Source organism: Astatotilapia calliptera, chromosome 12 (assembly GCF_900246225.1).
Source record: "Astatotilapia calliptera chromosome 12, fAstCal1.2, whole genome shotgun sequence".
Classification (NCBI taxonomy): Eukaryota; Metazoa; Chordata; class Actinopteri; order Cichliformes; family Cichlidae; genus Astatotilapia; species Astatotilapia calliptera.
This window is the reverse complement of record NC_039313.1, coordinates 27,741,960-27,758,975: the sequence shown is the minus strand read 5'-3', so window position 1 is coordinate 27,758,975 and position 17,016 is coordinate 27,741,960. Positions and strand designations below refer to the sequence as shown.

The following is a 17,016-nucleotide window of genomic DNA, read 5'->3' as shown; positions in this document are numbered from 1 at the left end:
GGACTTGTTGCATGGCCTATCAATGCTTAGTAGGGGAGTCACGCTGTCATTTCCTCTTATGTGTAGGATATTGTAGCATAAGAAGTTGGGTAAACTGGGACATTATGATGGTCTGGTGTTTGAAGCACATAAAGGATGCTATTATTACAACCTTCTTTCTTTCTTCTCATTTTCAGCCTCTGGTTTTCTTTTGGAAGAAATAATAATAATAAAATAATAATAATAATAATAAAAACCCTTTAGTGAAATATTGAATTAAACAATATTACGACTTAGCAACCACTGTTCAAAATTATTTGAAAGAAGTAAATTAGGTACTTTGGTATTATACGGCTTATCTCTGCTGAAATTTATTATCACTTTACAAAGTAAAAGAAACGACACTCTTTGCCCCCGTCATGTCTTTAAATTGGAATATCTAAATACTGAAAACAGTATTTGTTCAGCATATGTCCAAATCTGTTCTCCTTTTTTAATGATGTATTTTATTTTTCTACATGTCCTAATGGGGGAAAAAAATCATGGGTACCAATATACCGGAAATTTGAAATTAAAAAGACTTTACTAAATCTTCTCTCCAAAGCATCAATCTGAAGTTGTTTCCCAAGACCATCTTCCTCCCACCCTCAGCTCCCGCCCACCGCTACGTAGAAACCCACAAGTGACGAGCCAATGAGAGCCACTTCGCTAATGTATGTTGAGGGGGCTGAATAACCGAAAGACAAATGGTCAAAGGGGAGAGAGTAGAGGACCACTTTGCGACCCACAAGGATTGTTGTTTTCCCCGTGCACTGTTTGTTGGCACTTCCGTGCGCACACGGACTGCTTAAGGACCCGGTGCAGTCCACGTACTCGGGACTTCGCTTGGCTAGTTGGTGGAGATCCGCAAGGGAACGCAACGGGGAATCGCTGAGCCCCGAACACTGCCATGGAGTGAGACGCTGCAGAAACTCTTATGGACAACTTTTTGCTGTGTATTTTACTTTAAGTAACTGTTTCAGTTTCCATCCCAATCATGTACGGATAACAGATAGTTCGCTCAAGAATCCGGCTCAAGTGGATCAGCACTGACGGGTTTATGGAGCCCGGATTACGCATTGCCAGCCTGTTGAACGCCTACACACGGGCCTATGACACACCATCTGCCTCGGAATAATAACATTATATAATAAAATTATCCAACGAAGACAATATCCATGGAAGTAGTGTAGAAGTTTCACATATGACACGGCTGTGAGTTTTATCGTTTCTTTTTCTTTGCAGCCATAACAATGGCAAACTGGTACAATGGTGCACTGGTACAGAGCGTCTGCAGAACTGTTTGGCCTCTTGGCTGCTTGATTTTGTTTTTTGGCTACTTATCCTTGGCTTCGCCGTCCCATGGTCGGCGACTGATATGCTGGCAAGCCATCATGAACTGCCAAAGCGAGGCTGAATGCAACTACGCGTACGAACACTACATTCGCGCTTGTCAACCAGTGTTGAGTGGGGAGAAGAAGAAGTGTCCCAGCCACTGCATCGCCTCGCTCATCCAGCTCAATCTGACTAAAAGCGGGCCGGCTCTGGAGGACTGCAGCTGCGGCCGCGATTCGATGTGCACAAATACCAAACGGGCCATAGAGCCCTGCTTGCCAAGGACTACCAGCACCGGTTGCACGGAAGCCCGGCACCAGTGCGAGAGAGACCCTCAGTGCAGCTCGGCTATGCACGAGTATTTGAAACACTGCGGGAAACTTTTCAGCGGGGCAGTGTGCACAAACGCATGCCTAAATGTGATCGCGAACATGCGTAAAATACCGAAGGGTCAGCAGCTGGAAACGTGTGTATGTGATGGCACAGAAAGGGCCATCTGTGAGTTTGTCAAGAACAGCATGAAGGCGTTATGCTTCGAAAGGCCCGATAGATATGAGGCTAGTGGGTCCTACGAAGATGACGAAGACGGGTATAAGGATTATACAGAAGAACCAGAGAGCGGAGCCTCTCTCCCAGCTGCCCAGTATGTTTTGACCCTGCTGCCACCCGTTTTAGCTCTTTTACCCCTCTTTTAATCCCCGTTTCACAAACTGCCCCGTCTATTGTCCGGATAAAAGGCAATCTAAACTTTTGTCACTCCTTGACCTGCTTCTATAGTGAAAGTATAGAGCCTCAAAGATTAAAGGGGAGTGCTTTTGGCGCAAGTAAACCTTCTTTGAAACGAGTTTAAGACTCTGAAGGATATCAAATCGGGATATTTCTATGCAAATGAGGCCAGAAAGCTATCTAAACTGTTTCTCTTATCAAACCACACCACTTATGACTCCGCAGTTGTGTTTTGTTTGTGTGATAAGCTAAATAGAAATGCCCACTTTCTCTGTCACAGACTGATAGTAAAGTTGTCACAAAAGAGAAAGAGTTGGCTTGTTTTGGTAACAGTATAATGGTATCAGTATAATCAATATATGCTTTGCACTGCCAATCTTTTTGTGTGCGTGTGTGTGAACATATTTTAGGACAGGCCATTGCCCCTTGGCATCAGGCTGATTCATTTGATTTACACATATTTAATGTTGGAATCCAGTGTAAATAGATTAGGTGTTAAAGTAAAGCTGTAGCCTAATTTATTACATACCACCTAGTTACATCCAAATCACCATCATGTGAATAAACACCGAGAATTCCAGCTTTAAAGGGAAGTTTTTTTGGTTTTTCTTTGACTGAATATAGTGTACATTGTATATATTTGTATAGCCTATATAGATTCCCCCCCCCCCCAGAGAATCTTATATGTTTTAGGCTATGAGATGATTTATTCACTGTTTATAGCCCAGAAAAAAGAAATGTCTAAATCCACTGTATGACTGCCTTAATGACATACCTTTATAGAAGGCATAAAGGAAACTTGAAGATATCATTCTTGACTGTGAGTGTTAATTTTGCAACATTACTTCCTATACGGTATTGTGCCTTAACTCAGATAAAAGTGACATGGAGTCTGATGACCATTATCACACAATTCTTTGATCAGTATCAGATTGAACAGTAACAAAATCCACTATGAAAAGAGAAAAGTATCAGTTCTTTTTTTTAAAAAACAATCCCCAGATGACACCCCTCCACCTTTAAGTTACATCAGTTTGGAGTGACTTGTTTTATACCTACTTTTCTGTAATAAGTAAATAAAATTTTTATTTTGCACAGTGGTATTTTTATTTCTATAAATCCTTTTCACCTTTGCATAATAATAAAGGTTGAAAGGGCACATTTTGATTAGACATTGATCTATAGCTACATACGTTGCTATTAAGAAGCTGTATTCAGTTTATTTAGTATAATAATAAAATGTTAAGTGATTTGGTAAAAAACTCAGGGCTGTGGTTGAGCTGATTCCATTTTTGTTTTAAGATTTTTGTCTCATAATAGTGATCAAACCTTAATAGTTTCATTTTAAAGCCAAATGCAATTGTGAAACAAACCTACATTTCCCAACTTCAGTTTGTGAGATGACGGTAAACTCAACTAAATGCAGGCCAGCTTCTTCTGCTGACTGATAGTCTAATGACCTGCTATGTCTTGATTTAGCTGCCTGTTGTCAAAAGCAACTGTCGCCATAAATCAACAAAACACCCTCTCCCTCCAACAACACCCGAGGGCACTAAACTCAGGTGTCAGAATTTACTGGCTGTTAAAATCACAGTCTATATTCTTTTTTTCTACTAAGGACACTTTACAAACAGTCATATGATTTTTTTTTTAGATTAGCGTTATATTCAAGCCTAAGCATTGCTTAAAACTAACACGTTACCATATCAGAAACATTGACTATTACGCTGTTGTTATTTTTTATTTAAAGTCATGTCATTGTGACATTACTGGCATATTTAAGTCATGTAGCGAAAGCGTATTGACTATTCATTAATTAGCTTCAGTTCCACAAAATTAACAGAAATTATACTTATTGACCTTTTAATTTGAATATCACATGTGTGGGGGTATGCACTGTAAGCTCAATTATCATTAGTAGTAGTACTATTTGCAGAAATATTTTTTGCAAGAGATATTGCAAATCTGCCACGCCTCTCCGGTCAGCTTTGGGTAACTTTGAATCAGTGATTTGCTGCAAAATGTTTTATTAGAGGGGGGACAAGGGTACTCTAGCTGAATGGATGGAGGAGAAGTCGAGTGGCATCTTTGTCATGGAAATGTTAAGCACATAATAGTTGGGTAGCACAATGGGGAGGCACTTCATTCTTTCAGGCTGGCTTGACACCTCTGGAGAGCCGAACGACGGGGAAGCATGTGGGAACGATCTGCTGCCGCTTGGGTCTCAAACCTCCACTGTAAGAAGAACAGCAGAAGAAGAAAACACATGACAAGCCTAGTGAGGGGTGTTTTATATTGAATATGCATGTAATGTGCCCTGTGTATTTTTGAAGATGTTTTTTAATTTTATTTTTTACCTGCTTTGTTTACTTTGATACCTAAGCTTTAAGTAAATTACAAGAATACAGCATTAATGCAAGAAAAGATTACTTGCAATCTTTTAGATATTGCAGAAGAAAATTGACATTAGGCAGAAAAAATATGCTGTCTATATATTTGCTGCTTGCAAAGAGTTCCCCAGATCCCGTAGCGCCTAAACGAAATACCTTGTCAGTTTCTTGCAGTGCCGGTAATGTGATCCACCGTGCATGAAGCTTTCCAGGCAGGAGAATAGCTCTGTAGCCCAGCCTGTCCTCCCCTCCTCCTCCTCCTTGTCTTTCTTTTGCCTCTCGCATTTGTTCAGGCAGTTTCAGCACTTAGAAAAGGCGCAGCATGCGTTGATTAGGCTATAATAATGTGCAGTGTGTGTGAATGGATGAATGAAGTGCAAAAAATCTCACGAAAGTTGCCTGCTTGTCAGAAAATGGAAGTGATGTACGACAAGGGCTTGAATATATTTCATAGTGTTTAGCTCACAAGCCAAAGTTTATTTATTTTTTCTGTGGTTTTAAAGGATTATTGTAGTTAAACTAAATAAATTAACCAGCCACAAAAAGTGCCTCAGAAATGGAGAGTTATCACAGCTGATTCTGTCGTTAAACACTCCTCTCTTGCTCTCTGTCGTCCTCAGCATACATAGAGCACTGTCTGTGTGTGTGTGTGTGTGTGTGTGTGTGTGTGTGTGTGTGTGTGTGTGTGTGTGTGTGTGTGTGTGTTGGGTGTGGGGTGGTGGTGGTTTTGGGTTTAATTTACAAACTGTGGCTGTTTGTGTTCCAGCTCTTTGAGAATGTGTAAGGTATCTCTGCCATCAACTTTGCTTCAGTGAGCTCAGTTCACTTCCAAGCTCTGTTTCTTTGGCCTCTTGAACAAAACGGCCCACACTACACCCCATGCAGATCACTTCGCCCCTTCACCTCATGCTTATCACAGCACAATGTTTACAAGGAGCAAACCTCTCAATCACTGATGCTGGAGATTTGATGTTTGGCTGCCTTTAATAGAACTGATAATAATTCTTACAAATATAAATATATATATATATATATATATATATATATATATATATATATATATATATACTGTTATGTTGTTTTTCGTCCTATTTTTTTTCCACATTGAATTAAAAGAAGTCTTTATAACTCTTAGGGATATACACACACACACACACACACACACACACACACACACACACACACACACACACATATATATATATATATATATATATATATATATATATATATATATATATATATATATATATACACACATGACCTTAAGTCAACTTTTCCTAGCAGTGTTTTCAGTTGATTCTTGGCACCGGTTGTGTTTTTTCATGGAGAGATAAATGGAAAACCTGCATGCAGCCTGTTTAGTTTCACCTTTAATAACCCTAAGTCAAAAACACGATGTGTCAGTGTGTTTTTTTAACAATTCTTTCGGTCTTTCTAAAAAGGTTTGGAAGGGCTAAAGTGTATCCTTCCTTCTTTTCTTTTTATTTTTTTCAACACTGACTGTATTCCAACAAATTGCCGGTAGTTAAAATCCATAAAAGTGCCGGTACTTGTAAAAGTCCTAGTGCCTGATTTTAACATCAATTAAAAACAATTGCTTAATGCCTTTTAAAACCTTGAAGCGGGGTCTTCCCTCTGGACGTTCCCTCACCATTTTTCTCAGAGGCATTTGGTTTGGCCTTGGCTCCATACAGGTTTGTGCAAAAAGTGATGTAAAAACGACTGGACAGTTGGAATGGCTGAGACAGAGGAGGAGGCACTGAGATGGAAAGTTCATTTGAAAGGATTTGGAAATAATCCCTTGAAGTTACCAAAGGGTATCTGATGGAGTGGACTCCACCTTGACTTCCCTCTGTGCTGCAGCCAAAGCTTAGGCATTTGCTAAAAAGATGGTTTAAAATAGGTGTTAGTTGTTCCCTTTTCATCCTTACTTGGAATTTGTTTTTGTGTTGTAAGTTATTTCAGCTCTCCTGGTTATGCTCTCCTCTTTGCCTTTGGTTGGGGATTCTCTGAATTGAAGTTCTTTTCAGGAGACGCCAGTCACATAGCATAGCAAAGATCATTGATTTTGCATCTCTCTCATTAGCTGTGTTGCTGATGCCAGGAGACTTTTAGGAAACCCTTGTTATTTTTCTCTGTTCTATATCAGCTGCCACTTTGATTTCATCATGCAAGACCTCTGCTGAGTTCACAACCCTTTGAAATGAGAAAAAGGCCTGTAATCCAGTTACTCAAGCTGCCGCGCAGCTCCTTGGGTCCTGAGAGAAAACCTGCAGTACTAATCCCACTGTCACCAAGAGAACGCCTTGCTACCTGACTGTTTGTGGCAGCCATTTGATATATTCACTGTTTAATATGTTGCTGTTGAGGGTCTCTAAAAGAAGGTCACAAAGTGTTTCACACTGGTTTTGTTAGTTGCACTGCAGGCTGGTGTAGTGTTGGAAAAATCTAAAAGATGATGCAAAAGAAAAAAAACACCCTTAGTGGTTTAGCTGCAAAAGAAAAGAAAGCCACTGGATGGTTTCAGTGTGTTTTTAAGGCTTGAAGTGCACACAACTTACATCCACTGAGTATGCAATGAATAAAAAAAATCCCAATACCTATGTATTCAACAGGACTGATAAGATTTTGGAGGCATCCTACAATGTCTTGGAATCAACATTTGATTACAATGAAACAATGAAATGTTCATGGTTTTTGTAGAGGAAGTGAGTCACTGTCAAAGTAAAGTCATAAAGCAGCATAGAGTGAGTATACCAATGTTGTTACTTTGTAAAAAAAAAACCTGCTTTGGATATGGTATTACTACTAAGTTTAAACATAACGTGAGTAAACATTAGTGTTTGGACACTGACAAAACAAAATAAAATATTCGAAAAGTAGTCTCTTGCCACACGTATAGTCAGAAAGTCCTCACAAGAAATCAGCAGCTGTTATTTCAACATTTATTTGCAAATGAAAAAGCTCTAAAAATAATATCAAGTATCTCAGAAGAAAAGTCCATGCATGGTTATAGGACGTATGCAATCGAGAACCCTTGGGAAGATAAAATTTAAGTCAGTGCTGGACTGTCCAAACCTGTAGTTCCCTGAATAGCCACTTGAGGCTGGCTTCAAATCTCCCAAATATTTGGGGGGTTTGCCACTTTGGGTGACAAGTTGGTGCAGACACAAGTGGCCGAAGCCGATAGGTGCACCTCAGCTAGCTCAAATCAATGAACTTCACCACTTTACTGAGCTTGTGGCCTATTGGAGGAATCATCTTAGACTTAACATGATTGGTTGTCTGTGCAGTGCATCTGTATACTTTGTGGATGTGCCTTAGTAATCTAGGTCAGCAGTCTCCAACCTTTTTTGCGCCACGAACCGGTTTATGCCCGACATTATTTTCACAGACCGGCCTTTAAAGTGTCGCGGATTAATACAACAAAATAAAACTAGTACTGGTACCGAAAAAAAGAAGATTTATTCATAACACACGTGAAAAGACCCAGGAAAACCGAGTTAACGATAAAAGCGATAACAAAATAACGCTGAAAACCAATAAAAACCCTGAAAACCATACATTTCACACCTGAACCTCAACTCTCGCGGACCGGTACCAAACGACTCACGGACCGGTACCGGTCCGAGGCCCGGGGGTTGGGGACCGCTGATCTAGGTTACCCCCATTATCTATAACTTAGCCCTTCTCACATCCAAATATGGTTCCTTTGGGTTATCAAATACACAAGCTACTGGTATCCATGAAGATAAAGCTGGGTCTTCAAAATCAGAGTGCAGTGGGTGATGTCAAGATGGTTACATCCACCTTTTATATGCTGTGTATTGGAACACATTCAAGTGCATTGTAGCCAAGCCTTATAGAGTTGTTAATAAAACTAAATCTGTTTTTCTTTTCTGCCTATCTGGACAGGCTTCTGTGTCTAACTGTGTCTGGAAAGCAGCTTCAAGCAATGTTGATTTATTGTTTATTTTGGGCATTCTTTTGTTATCTGAACAGTTCTGGAAACAAATGATCATCCACTGTCCTCAAATATACCGTGATTTGTGGAGTTAATTACTCAGTAATAGTCCTCTAGTTGACACATTTAACAGTTTACTACTATCTGTTTGTATGGCTCCAGTGGCCCTTCAGCTTTCTTCAGCTAGCGGGTCCAGCTGCTCTGCAGGCTAGGGGGACGTTCCTTGCTTGTTCACACATCACTGGAGGAGCTGAAGTGTTTGCCTTTCACTTTGACCACAACACAAACAACTTGACCCACAAATAAACATAACACAAGGCAGAGGCCACAAGTGCAGCAGGACACAGTCCAAGAAGCACTGAGACAACGAGTCAGCGCTGGCTCTGTTTGCCTGCTTGTCTTTTTGTTTACACACGTGTAGGTGGGGTGTGTATGCAGATAATTTCATTAGCAACCAACAGTGTGTCTCATAGTGGAAGTATGCTGGAGGAAATCATAATCTTCACTTTCCTAGTTAAATAGAGAGGTTTTTCATATTTTTTTCCTTGCATGATTATCCATTCCTCCAAACACACCCTCAAGCTATGCACTTTTTAGGGGCCTCCACAATTTACGGAAGAAGCGGAGACAGGGAGAGGAAAGGGGGGATGGGCGGGGACTAGAGTGGAAAATACAAAACTTGCTGACACAGGGCATAACTTAATTTCCACGGTAGGGGGACAGCTGTGCAGTGTAATCTGCCATGGCAGCCCATTCAGACTTCAATGGCAGGCTTGACCCGCCAAGGAAAACTCAAACTGCAGCTAGCCCCTTCAGAATGAAGGAGGTGGTGACCGGGCCACCATTTATGGGCTTGTCTTAAAGAAACATACCCTTCTCATTTGTTATTGATAACACCCCATATACTCTCACGGCACACACGCGCGCACGCGCAAACACACATACATAAGTTGGTGGGATTCTTATCTCTAGCAACATCTTAGAAGGCATGACATGTGAAGATTTAGGAATGCAACAGTGTCTGAAGTTGTTTTCCTGCAGAGAAATCGCTGCTTCCTATGTATCCACACTTGTAGTAGAAGTGTATTCATTTTTTTCCTTATTGCCACAAGCTTTTTGTGCATGGTGTTGTGGGTATGTCTGAATGAGGCTGTGAGGAATTTTAGTGTAAAAAATTATGCGAAGTTTGTCTGACAGACAGATATTTAAGAGACTGATGAAACCATCACTGAAAAGGTCTTTTGACCCATTTCCCTTTCAAAGTCCCATCTACATAGTCCTATCCAATGTAGTGGATGTCTGAAGCAGAGTGGAGTTCTGACTTGAGCTTTACTTTTTTTCCAAAAGAAGTAGTGCTATATTAAATCTTATGTTCTACCAGGATGTTAGGGGACTCTGGCCACCAAAGTGTTTTTCGCCAGCTGAAAACACGAAGAAAATGTCCTGCTGAGAGCACTTTAGTGCTTTGGAGCCACACATGTTTTTCAGCTGAGACATGTTTGCTGCTGTGATGCTGAGTATCAGCGAAGGTAATGTAATGTCAGAGGCTGACTGACAAGAAAATAACAAGTGTGGGGAGCTTAGCACGGGCAAGAATCTTATCACATTAACAAAGCTTCCATTGCAATCCACTCTTTGCTTGAAAGATATAGGCCAAGCAATTAATCAGGACATTCTAATAATACAGTAAGTATCAGTTACACCCGTAAGACACCCATCAGTGACAGTAGACTTTGGAAGTATTTTTTTAATGCAATTAAAATAGACAGATATGGACTTTATTTAAGAAAATTTACTATATCAGACATAATCAATTTTAGTGAGAAATACCATCATCTTGACTGTGAAGCAGTTGTTTTCAGTGATTTGACTTCAGTGGGACAGTTTGTGTGACCATAGTTGTTCAAACCCACAGTGATGTGCCAAAAAACTGATTTTTATACCAATTCTTATGGTTTCAAAGCCAATATATGGTCCTACTCTGGAAAATGATGCCTCTGCTAACAAAACACAAATATACATCACAGAATATATAAACAGGAAATCTGCTTTCACACTGAAATGAATAATGAGGCTGTTGCTTGGGAGTTGTGAGGAGTTAATAGTTTGGCAGTGGAAGTCAATAGGGGCTGGGGTCTCACTCCATTAAGCTGACCCCTAGGGCCACGTATTCATCCCTCACACATTCATTTCCTCTTTTATACTCCCCCTCTTTTCACAGAGGGGTGAAGGCGGCGGTGTGAGCGCATGCAGAACAACCTCGGTACAGACTGTAGGTCATAAATATATTGTTCAGAGTGAGTTGATGTGGTTTTGTTAACTAGAACAAAAACAGGAGGCTTCAGAGTAATTAATGCAAAACCAGGCATAGGACAGAGGGAGCCATGAAAGGTAGTGATAGTATATAAGCTTGAAAATGTTTTTCTTTTATATAACATACAATATCTCAGAAGTATCACGATGCATTTTAGCTTCTTGATATATTTATTTTGTCTGTATACAAACAATTCTCAGTGAAAATAAATTCTTATTTATCCAACAGATTAGTGAAATGATCCATATAAGCTCAGTGTGTCACTGAAAACACAGGGTTTGATCTCTTTTCTTCCTGTTGTGCTTCCTGCAGAGGCATTTGTAAACATCTTCAAGTGAAATCCCAAGAGCAAACACACCCAAAAGCCTTCAGCAGGCTGCACTTCACCCCAGCTAAAAGAGGTTCAGAGCAGAGGACGTCTCTGTTTGAAGTCCAACAAGTGGGAGCAAAAGAAGTGCCGTCTATAACTTGGAACAGGAAGCAATTATTTGATTTAAAGGGAAATGTACAAAGTAAACAAACGAGGATTTTTTTTTTTTTGGTTTTTGTTTTGTTCTTAAACTTCTTATTAACGTCCACACCACTATCATCTCATTTTAAAAAAATGAGTCCTACGGCACTGATATCTCTTCCCGTAGTTCAAACTCAAATTGTGTCCTGAAGGTATAAAAAGAGAGAAAAGACGATGAGTCTGCAATAAACTGGGTTCACATGAGTTAAACACATAATGATGTGCAATTGCTGTAAACACAATGGTCTGCTTTACCAAACCAACTGAGGGCACGACTGGTCATTCAGGGTCATTAATAGAGCACTCTTTGTTCTTCAGTTCATGATGTAACAGGAAGGTTTTCAGATGTGTCTTCATTGTTTTGGCATTCATTTGAGTTGTTCTCCATGTGTTTAGGATAGTGCACTCGTGAAGCTTGTTAACCTGCTTCAACATAATAGAAGCACTCACGACAAAGCAACGCTAAAGCATGAAGGGTTACAGACAAGATAATCCTCACATGCAGCAAGGCAGTCCAAGCATTGGAAATATGCAGAAACATATGGTGAATGCATAAATGCATAAACGGTTATGAACTTTGAAAGTAAACTGGTCATGCATGTAAAAGTAACATAACAAAAAGCTAGAACTGTTCTACCACGGTTCTTTTCTTGGCTCATTTTAAGGCTTTTTCTCATCACATGGAAATCCAGATTAGCAGCTCCCTAGTGAAGACAGAAAGCTGACTGAGTCTTTTCCTGAGCTGCTCATATGTCATGTTAAGGACACAGCAGAAACGGCAGGAGGAGGCGGGGCATCCAATGGAGAGTAAAGCAAGAAACAAAGACGTGTGTGCACGTGTGCATTTGTGTGTGTGGGTATGTGTGTGCATGCTTTGGGGGAGGGTATTGCTGGGAAAGCCAGATTGAGAGCGAAAGTGAAAAGGCATGGAAGTGTGAGTTTTTGTTAGTGAGACAGAAGCATTACATAAAACAAGAAAGGCTCTTGTTTTGTGTGAAACCACAATTAGTTTTTACATTTCACATGAATTGTGAATTGTTACTTCTAGGATGATTTTGTTATTCGTGAGGAAGCTGTTTCCCTTTTTTCCACATTTTTTTCTTAAACACTGTGGTAACCTGAGCTGCATCTGTGTGTTCATTCAGTATGGAATATAAGCGCATTTCTCAAAATGTGAAACGATGTTAAACTTACTATATCTTCTAAGACAAAGTACTACATGAAAATTGTCCCAATTTAACAGGTAAAATAAGTCTTTGATTACGTGGCCTTCCCGTAATGCCAAAAATCATGAAACCGCTAACTACTGGGGTTTTTTCAAATGTGTTTTTTTATGTGTAATGAGATGATAATGTTATTTCAGGACTGAGGCCCCTGGTGTGGATTAAACAAACAGCAGGAAACAGTTCAGAGCTGGCAGCACTCAAGGTAGACACTCCGTTAAACCTCCAAGAGGGCAAAATCCACTGTAGCCCTCCAACCCTCTACTTAAAAAAACACATTACCTGAACACACATGTCACAAGATTAAAACAAAAATAAAAGTAGCTTGTGGCTCCACTCTAGCAGGAGAAAAATGTTCATTTTAAAGCTGCTTTTCAAATTAAATGTATTACATGCTTTCATATTTGCCCATAAATATATTGCTAAATCTTGTAGGGTTTTAAAATAAAACAGATTCCCAGACACTAATTGAGACTAAAGAATGTTCTCAGATTTAATGTTCATTTGCAAAAATAATTTCGCACAGCACCAGCCACGTGCTCCTGCAAAAACTCAAAATCTTACCAATTATATTTGTCTTATTTCTAGTCAAAATATCTCGTTACACTTAAAATAAGACAAAATCAGCTACAAAGCAACATTCCATGATATATGAACTTGTTTCAAGACAGTGAATCTTGAAACTAGAGAAAAACTAGATAATTTTCACTTGTTTCATTGGTAGACTTTTTTCACTTAATACGAGACAGTTTACCTTGAAATAAGTAAAAAAATCTGCCAATGAAACAAGTGAAAATTATCTAGTTTTTCTCTAGTTTCAAGATTTTGAGGTAAGATTTTGAGTTTTTGCAGTGCTCTCATTAACAGCTAAGGTAGCTGCTATTAGAACACTGAACAAACTTTAGGAGGATTTCAGACATAATTAATTGTGAAAACCTGGGAGTGAGAAAGAGTTGGATTTTAGTATATGTAAATAATGGATTTTGACTTGCAACAAAAGTCTCTGCGAAGGTCTCCCATGGCAACTCCTCAGTATTATTATCATCATAGTTTATGATGTCATCCGTGTATGATATGCCCAGGATCATGTTGTTTGTGCAGTTTTGTAGTCTTGCACTAATTTGTCTTTTGTCAAAGACAAATTAAGATTTCTGACAGAGAGTAAATATTTAAAATGGTTCACAGGATACAATTTCTAAGTTGGAACTAGATGTTCACTATCGTACTTGGTGTTTGTCATCGGCTCGGTTTTCCCTTTCCTTATTTTCATCCCAAACTTTACAGATGTTTGAGGTCGAGTCTGACATCAGTTCCCACTCTTGTTCAATTTTGGCCATTCTAGCAACATCATCAGGAGACCACAAGTTGGTGATTTGCCCTCCCCTTACTAATAGGGCTGTGTGATCTTCCAGGGTTTCTGCCATTATCCTTTCCAGGAAGATGTTGAACAATGTAGATGAGAGCATACAGTCTTGTCGAACACCAGCTGACTTCATGGTGGGTCTACAGTAACAAATAATTTGCATTCTATACGGTAAAGCACAGTGCTGACAGAGTCGGTGGTCTATCTTTTCAATAACAAAACTATGCAGCCGGCCCAGGGCCGTAACAATAACATTAAACATACAGCGTGGAATCCTCCATCGAGCTCTAGAAGCATGTTTATGACCACCACAGGCTTATTGTAGGGTTTCCTCTTGTTAATGTGAATGCTCGCAGCACTGAGGAGTCCAACACTTTGTTAACATCTGGTAATTTGTTCCAAGGAAACAAATGTCTTTCAAACTATAGAAACTTTGACTGAAATGATGATGGTAATCCCAGTGCTCGGGGTCCAGCCTTCCAATGCACTTCCTCTGCAGCAACTTCCCCTGATGCATTTGATTATGGTCCAGCAAGCACTCAGCTTTATTTATTTTGCATTTGCTTTTTACTGACAGTGACTGTGGCTTTTTTTTTTAAATTTAAAAAATCATCCATCTGCTTTACATGAGAATTGACTGCACAGTTTATGTGCTTTCTCTTTCTTCTTCAGGCCTGCGTAAATCCATACTCAACTCTTTATATTAGTTCTGATTGAAGTATATCAATATAGTCTTTATCATGTTGATTGTACAGTGCTTTGTGACAACATGTCTGAGAAAAGTGCTCCATAAATAGAATCTCATTTCTTTACTTACAATGTGATCAAAATATGACAGAATGACATAATGGCAGCATTTTTAGGAATCAGTGTCAATATGATGTGCTATGAGAAAACATGATGCAGTATTTGCATGACAGTGGAAAAAAATATCCCCGTCTAACTCCAGGCAAGAATGCTAGTCATTTCTCAAAATGTCATAATATTTCCAGAAAATATATGGAAATAGGAAAGCAATATAGACATATACGCTTCTATAAGACAATTAGATAACCCAGTACATTATCAAGCGACTGTCAGCTGAATTAAGTCAGTGGCATCTATCCTAGGCCCTCATGTTTTCGAGAATGCCCAAGTTGTTTGAAACAGGTGATAAGACGTCCCCGAAGCGCTCCAGAGAAGCACAAATATTTCTTCCCTCTCTCTCTCAAGTAGGAATAGATATTGTTTCCCTTCAATTCCACAGTGCAGCTTCAAATACCCGCCACATTTGTCTATTGTTCTGAAAGCCCGTGGACTCCTCTACTAAAAACAACTATTACAACACTTGTGTCAAGCTTGTGGTCGGGTTCAAAAATTAATTTAGCTGGCGTGGTCCGACGTGGCAACACAGTAGAGAATTATAGACTTCTGTTTGACTTTGAGCCACATAAGTATTTACTGAGACAGTCAAACAACCCCCTCCCCCAAACTGGATTTGTAGAGAGAAGGATATAAATATTTAGATTAGTGTCTGACCTACGGCTGCACCTCAGGCAGAAGTCTGAGAGATTGCATCATTTATGCTGTAAAGCTATTTTTTCACAGTTTGACTTGAACAATCAGGATAAAGTTAAGGCAGTGTTGCTGCAGCAGTAAAATATCTTTCTCAATGCTTTATTACAAGCATTCCAGTGGAATTTATGAACCAGATAATCAGTTCCAGATTTGCAATGCCAACCTCTGGGAAAAAAAAAAAAGTTTGTTTATTTGCAAAATGAAAATGGCACCCTTTTGATTTGGAGACATACAGCCCCCTCCCCCTGACCCCTCACCCCCCAAATTATTAGCTGTGAAGTACGACCACAACACAATTTGGGAAATTCTCATTTGTGCGCCTCACTTTCTGTGCTTTTCTTCACTCATTTGTTTGGTGCCTCCTTGTTGGCAGCCTAGCTGAATAAATTAAGCATTCCGTCTGATTCTGCACGCAAGTTTCATAACTTTTTTTGTTCCCCCCCCCCGATTAACACTTGAAACGAAAAAGGGTGCCGTTTCATATCCTCTTCACACTGAACCATCTTTGCCTGAAGCAGCAAATTATCATGGCTTTGAGAAGAACTGACTCATTTCTCTGTGCCCGTTTCAGTTTACAACTGCCCCTGAATGGCGTATCAGCTTCCACTGGGTACTTGGCCTTTGTTCGGAGAAAAGGAAACAACAGCTGTTGCTTTCACAGCATTTTGTAACCCCAAGTCCTTGGAAAGAAAAAAAACCTCCCTTTTTTAAAAATTGGAACAAAAAGCAAAAAATCCCCTTGCCAAGGAAACGGCTCCAAACTGACCCCACCAGTTAGACCTTTGTCTCCTTTTCTGACACCTACAAACTTTATTTTATGGAAAAGAAATACAAAAAGAATATACAGTAACATGTTTTGAATGTCACACAGGATATTTAACGAAGAAAATAGCCCACTTTAACATTTTGTTTTTTTCTTGCAACATAATAATAAACATTAAGCATGAATCAAAAAGACAATCTCTGAAAAATGATTATTATCTTAGATTTGTAGATAAAAGTTACACTTTTTTTCTATTTGTTTTCCATATGGGGACGCTCACATGGAAATTATTGTGTTCTCTCTGTGCAGAGAGGAGGGGGTGGAGAGGCAGGAAAACTCACAGGTTGAGCTCCTTCTTTCACCTGTCTCATTATTAGCGGTGATGAAGGACAGAGTCAGAATTCCCTCCAATTATTCTGTCTGTGTGCTGCCTCTTTCTCTGTGTCCACCTGTTGACAGAGCTGTTAAATGAGTCCCGGCCAGGAATGTTAATCATAGAATCTGACAAGCTGCTGAAGATTTGGCCTTCAGCCTCTCAGTGGGCCTCTCAGACAGGTGGCTCTGTCACACAGGAGCAAAACTTCTGACAACTTCATTTGAAATCTTAATTTTGTGGCTCATACTCCCAATGAAATGTGCGACAATCATTGATAAAGACGGCAACAAAGTCCAACACATATTGATTTACAATTCATTATAAATAAACTTATAAATATGTAACATCCCTTTTTTTAATCCGGGGTTCAGATTCCCAAAAATAGCCCTGAAGACCAATTAAAAACATCTGTAATAGAATACCTAAATGTAGAAATAAAATAAACAAAAATGTCGAAGTTAATTTAAAAAAAG

General features: G+C 39.5%; 1 protein-coding gene across 1 annotated transcript; it reads left to right on the top strand.

Moving 5' to 3' along the window:
* The first annotated feature begins 679 nt into the window (after nt 1–679).
* gas1a (growth arrest-specific 1a) lies at nt 680–2,890 on the top strand. The gene has a single exon (XM_026188130.1). The coding sequence runs from the start codon at nt 1,272–1,274 to the stop codon at nt 2,046–2,048; it is 777 nt and encodes a 258-aa protein (XP_026043915.1). The 5' UTR covers nt 680–1,271; the 3' UTR covers nt 2,049–2,890.
* The last annotated feature ends 14,126 nt before the right edge of the window (nt 2,891–17,016 follow it).